General features: G+C 37.3%; 1 protein-coding gene across 1 annotated transcript in view; it reads left to right on the plus strand.

Moving 5' to 3' along the window:
* The window catches only part of GCLM (glutamate-cysteine ligase modifier subunit), a 24,696-nt gene extending 19,418 nt beyond the window's left edge, over window positions 1-5,278 (plus strand). Inside the window, exon 7 of the mRNA XM_073357016.2 lies at window positions 1,354-5,278. Coding sequence (XP_073213117.1) covers window positions 1,354-1,523 — 170 coding nt within the window. The 3' untranslated portion in view covers window positions 1,524-5,278. The remainder of the gene's footprint in view (window positions 1-1,353) is intronic.
* The last annotated feature ends 1,183 nt before the right edge of the window (window positions 5,279-6,461 follow it).

A 6,461-nucleotide genomic window follows, 5' to 3' on the forward strand; every position in this document is an offset into this window, starting at 1 on the left:
TTGGTCTATGCTTTAGCTCCTGGGCATCCTCTGCTGCTGAAAGAAATATGTTTTCATTTAAGCAAATTTGTGAATGGCAGGAACCAGTAAGGACAAATACAGACATCTCGAATTTTTGGGCAAGAGGCCGCAAATTTATTAATTCCATAACAGGGTAAGTTCTTGAGGCAGTCTGGCCTAGGAACAGTGAAAATGGACAATGCCATCAATGCTCTCTCTGTTACCCGCCTTCCCCTTGTCGATGCTCAAATTCCAAGCATCACAGTACTAGGGCTTAGCAGCCTGCTTAAACCAAGGTCACCAAACCAGTATCTACCCTACTGAAAAGGAGTTAACACCCCTGCTGCCAGGAGCTAGCACCCAGAATTATGATACTGTGAAATAAATGACACATTACTAAACCAAGTAAAACCCTGCTGATTTGTCAACAAACAGTATCACATAAGTCCTTAGAGCCTATGCCAACAAACTGAATATGACATCAAAAGGCAGCAGGATGCCCATGACATATTTCCAGGTCCACCAATCTTTTAGCAGGGATGAAACCCATAGTTGGAAATTGTTGGCTGGAACCACAGTATCCTCTGAAACTCCAACTGCAACCTGCAGACCAAAACAAATTGAAAATTCATTAATACACACCAATAACTATCATGAGAGGGGAGGCAGGGTGTGGTTTGTGGGATTTGTTTCCTACCCTACAATCTTATGCTGGCTAATAAGGGCCAGTGTGCCTTAATTATAGAATAATGGAAGGATTTACAGAGCAGGATATAAATTTTTCTCTTTAGACTTATAACTATTAAGGGCCCAGTCTGCAAGGTGTTGAGACCCCTTAACTGTGACTTCAGTGGGAACTGAGAATGCTCAGTACCTTGCTGGATTTGGTCAAACATATTACATTTTTCTAAATATGAATCTAGACCTTTTAAACTAAAATCAATGTCAAACAAGAGACTGTCATTTAACTCTCCCCTACAAAATATATAGCTACCCCTTGATCTTATTTTTGGTATCTTCAATTATTTGGTAGTTTCAATTATTAATGTCATTCCAATCAACACTTTATGTAAAGCCAGTTCAGTTTATTACTTAGAGCAGGAGAGAAGTATGTTCTGAAACTTTCTTATACTATAAATTCTTTAACTTTTGAGTTTGTGCCTCATGAAACTTCAGAGTGTGTGTGTGTGTGTGAGAGAGAGTGTGAGTGAGACCACATGAAGTATGCTGTCACATTGCTTACTGAGATAATTAACAAATTTTTAACACAAAGATCACCTCTTACTAATTACAATTAAAGGAATTATTTCATTTTTGTTTGGTTAAAATGTAAATATCTGTTTCTAATTTTAGAACTGCTTTGTGAGGCAAGTTTCCAAGAAGCTCTTCAGGAAAGTATCCAGAACAGTCGAGCACATGAATGGACTCCCTTGTGGATTCTCCGGTATTCAGTCATTGTTCAGACCAGAGGCATTATCAAATCCAAAGGCTATATCTTGCAAGCAAAAAGAAATGTCTCTTAATACACTTTTATTTTGACAATAGCCTGCTGTCTTAGTGCTTTGGAAACATACCACCTTTTTTGCATAAAAACTTTGCACGGAAGTGAAAACCGTCACAAATTATAATGAAGACCAAAAGTGGTGAGAGTAAGGCCTGGGTTGTCCAGAGGCACAGTGCTCCGACAGCATTGTGAAATACTGCACATTTCTTTCCTAACATAGAGACCAGTTTAGTAATATATGAAATAGTTTGTTCATTAAACTGTTTTCTAATTGAGATTATCTAAAGAAATTCAAAATATTTTTCTTTATGACTAATATAAAATTATCACTAAGTATATTTTGGCTGCCATCAAGGTAATATATAGAAATGTGTATATATTTTTGTTTTCAAGAAAGAAACTTAACATTCTGAATTTCTTCTGAAGTGCTTATTCCTACTAATTAGGTAGCTATGTAGTATTTGAGCAGTTGAGTAATTTTAAAGTAGGTTTCTTTGTTTTTTATCCATAGGAAAATTCTCTAATTGGAATCTGATTAATTGGTATAGCAAGTAAGCTGCTTAATTCATGTGAATGAAAACCTGGTTTTCTTTTCATTATGGTACAAAAGGCCTTTGTGTTTGGAATTTTTTTTTAAAATTCTATTAGCTCATCCTGTTTGTTTCTGTACACATTGCTCTTACTGTGTTCAGCATGTGGATAGGAGTGATGCCATATTCTGTCTTACATTGGGAAATGTATTGTGTATTTAAACCAAGATCTGGAATTACGTGGTCAAAAACAAATTAAACTGTAGCCAGAATGTGCCTGGTTTTGTCCTAATCTATTTACTAGGTGGTCAACAGCCACAGATACTTTAAGAATGTGACTAAAATCAGAACAGATGTTGATGGGATGTACATTATATAATCATGTACAAAGGATATAATGTCTGTTAATTTTGGGTTACCTGGGGAATTAACTGATGTTCAGGTGTCATCCAGAGAACGGAATATCAAACAAGCATTCAACCTGTGTTCTTGTTCCCTTGTGTTGCCAGCTTCACATGTGCAGTACTGTGGCTTCTGAACCTAAAGGAAACTAATGCTGGATCTAAGACAGGCTATTAGTTTCTTTTCTGACCTGAAACATATCCACAGACTGAACTTTGCATTTTAAAAATACAGTCTGTCTACAGCAAAAACATTTTGTTGTCTAGTGTGATTTAGATGGTATAGATCTCTTCACTACAATTCCTATCTGTAGCTCACTGTAGTCCAGTGAAGTCAATAAGTGCTTTGCTATTGATTTCAGTGGGAGCAGGGTCAAGCTGTAGTCTGGTAATTGTTAACTTAGTTTTATGTAGACTTTGAGCTTGTAGTTTAAAGGAATGAATTTACAGTAACTTTTTTGTGTATTTTTGTCATAGAAAAATCACAATGTTTTCTGCACGGTCAGATAGTTGTGTATATACTTTTTAAACCATTCCACTGAGTTAGTCTTTGTTATTTTCAAAAACTCAGTACACTGATAAATGTTGTTTGGTAGTAAACTTTTGAGTCCTAAAATATTTAGGTATGTGACTAAAATATCTAGGAAATACTCTAGACTTATTCAATTACTTGATGAATATGGGGTGAGCAAGGAGGAGAATGGGCACTGATAGTGTAGAGGCAAAATTTTAGAAACATTTTCTTTTGACAGAAGAAAGTGAATTTTGGTCATGGAGGGTCATTTGTGTATTAAATTTAAAAAATGAACCTTATTTAAAACTTATGTGCCAAGGGTGCTCCTTACTGGTTGGTACTGATGTATAGCATCTACTTGTGATCATTTTATTTCTCCTTTGCGTCCAAAGCATACCACAGTCTGACTGACAAGGATTCACATTTACTTGACATGTATATGTTTAAATCTGCAAGACTAAAAACATTAAAACAGACAATTGAGCTAAGAATAGTTAAATAGTGCACAGATTGCACTAGCAGTTTAGTTCCTAATTGGCAACCATATTAATAATTACCTTTTGTGGAGAGAAAAATAACTTTTGTACGAATTGGAATAGGCATGGTAATTCGTTAGCTCTACAAGCAGTATTACAACCAGGCAGTGATTTGTCAAGTCATTACCTGATGAATGATTACTGTATTTAACCAAAATAGCAATTAAAATTGGGGGAGAGACAATTGGGGGAATTCCTTTCCAGAGGAGGAATACAAAAGTTAAGATTTGAAGAAGTGAAAATTTAGAAAATTGCAATTACTGTATTATTAGTATATCCTTCTTTGAGATTTACATTTTTGTGTATGCTTTGTATGAATTCTAAATTTCACTATATTATTGCTTGCATTGATATCTCTGGGAGGCAAGCAGGAATGACTCTGCTTTTCCATCATTAAATGACATATTATGTATGGTGAACATCAGACCACTCAAGATATGCCTTGATTTATTGACCTAGTGGGGAGTAGGAGGTACTTAGAACATGTATGCCCTTCATCAATCTGAATGCTAGATCCCACTTACAAGTAACAGCAAGTCCCAAATTCTTCAAACTCAAGACACCCATGTTAGTGCCATTTCCCCCCATCTCATTCATTTCTTTTTTGGGAGTTGGAGTTCTAGGGTTGTATCACTGCAATGGTCATTGGCCTACATGAACTGTTTGGGGGAAGGGGGAATCAAGCACCCTTTAACTGTATGTAACTTATTTCTTGCAGAAAGTGTACTTTATACAAGTTTAGATCTATTGATTATGTACTGAATCCTGGAGGGTAGCCTCTTTAATTGTTTTAAAGGTTAAATTGTTGTTCTTGTGCTGTATTTTCCTCTAATTGTTTTCTCAAAAGCTTTTCAGTGTAATAAAATAAATGACTAGGATAAATGAAATACATAATTATGTACAATTTTCTTTTTAATGTTGAAACTAGACAGCTTGGTGTGGGCATGGTTTTATCCCTGTGATCAAATAATGACAAAGATAATTGCAAGATTTCATTAATTTTATGTAGTTCCTGTATTGCACTTAGTAAAGATTCCCTTTCATAAATTGAATGTTTCTAAAATACAGATTATGTAAATCCTGACAAATCTATTTGGAGAAATGCTGTTTCTTCAGATCTAACAAAGTACAAGACAACTTCCTTTGTAGCACATCAGCACCACCTTTTCTTTTTTAAACTGACTAGGAATTGATTTTGAGTGACAGAGGCAGCACCTCCTCTATGAATCACCTCTCACTTGCTGATCCCTAGGAGTAGGACATTGGGAATGAGACTTTTGAACTTGTTCTTTCATCTGGTAGTGCACAATGTTCCAGGGATGTAGCCTGGAATACTTTTTTTCTTTTCTTTTTTTCCGAGTTAGGGCAGAATTTGGCTAAAAAAATCTATTTCTAGCACCTCAAAAGCAAGTGTTTCTAACCTTATGATTAAATTTTACTGGTCGCTTAACTGTTCCCTTATTATTAGCTGCCTAATTTAGCAAAGCTTAAAGTTTTTTCACTAATAGACTGTGAAAGGGAGAATCTTAATTCAGCCTTACTTCTGGAAAATACAACAAAAATGTGTGACTTAGTCATTTTAGGTCACTAGGCAAAATGTGTAATTTTTTAAATCCTGTATGGTTTTATTTAATCCTCCCTTGTTGGCTTTCTTTTGTTGGTAAAATGTTTAGCTAGAGCTGTAATGTATGAAGCAAATACAAAACAAAGCATTTGTTTTAACAAAATATTTATAGTGCTGAATGCACCCTATTAATTGAATGTGTTAAAATAAAATTAGTTTTTTGAGTCTCTAGTGGTCTGTTATTGGTTTCTAGCCAGACCTTTCCCAAACAAGTTGTCATAAATATTAGTCAGCATGCTAGAATACTAACTAGAGGCGTGGTTCTCAAACTTTTGTATTGGTGTCCCCTTTCACACAGCAAGCCTCTGAGTGCAAACCCCCCTTATAAATTAAAAAAAAGTTTTTATCTATTTAACACCATTATAAATGCTGGATGAAATGTGGGGTTTGGGGTAGAGGCTGACAGCTTGCGGGCCCCCCCCCCCATGTAATAACCTCACAATCCCCTGAGGGGGCCCTGGTCCCCAGTTTGAGAACTCCTGAAGTATGAGCTTGAGAACTCATGGGACAAATTTTTTGCCACAAGTCTAACCCATACTTCTGAACTAGTAATTTGCTAGCTCTTCATGTCCTGTACACTACTTCTGCCTGACTGCTACACCCTCCTGCAACTCCTATCTAGTCACTGCTAACCTCTTCTCCTTCCAACAGTGCTACCTGGTCTGCCAAATTGTCAGTGACGCTGTAGACCAAGAGTATTGATGTGTGAGCGCAGAATAGAACTCAGGTTATGTGTAGGGTTATTTCTAAATTGAATGCTAAAGGCAGGGGAATAACCAGCTCCCCAAGGGAGTCTAACTATTGTGCCAGGCTTAGAGGAGTGGAGAAGATGCTGTAAGGTGCAGATTACTGTACCTAGGCTACGTGCACCATAAGGGGACATCTGCCCTAGATATGCAGAACCCCATTCAGCTCCCCCGGGTGTTCTACTGCAGTGAGGAGACACTAGCGAGATCCTGGCACTACCTGCAGGATCTGAGGCTCGCTGTGGGGGGCTTCTGCTGGCTGTGCAGATGTACTGCAAGTCAATGCTCTTGCTATAATGTGGACACTTGGCTAACATGGATTGGGCCAAAAAAAATCTGATGAAGTTCAACAAGGACATGTGCAGAGTCCTGCACTTACCATGAAAGAATCCCATGCACCACTACAGGCTAGGGACCAACTGCCTAAGTAGCAGTTCTGCAGAAAAGGACCTGGGGATTACAGTGGATGAGAAGCTAGATATGAGTCAGCAGTGTCCCCTTATTGCCAAGAAGGCTAATAGCATATTGGGCTGCATTAGTAGGAGCATTGCCTTGATCTGTTGGCAAGTGGTTATTCCCCTCTATTTGGCACTGGTGAGGCCATAT

Source organism: Lepidochelys kempii, chromosome 8, assembly GCF_965140285.1.
Source record: "Lepidochelys kempii isolate rLepKem1 chromosome 8, rLepKem1.hap1, whole genome shotgun sequence".
NCBI lineage: Eukaryota > Metazoa > Chordata > Testudines > Cheloniidae > Lepidochelys > Lepidochelys kempii.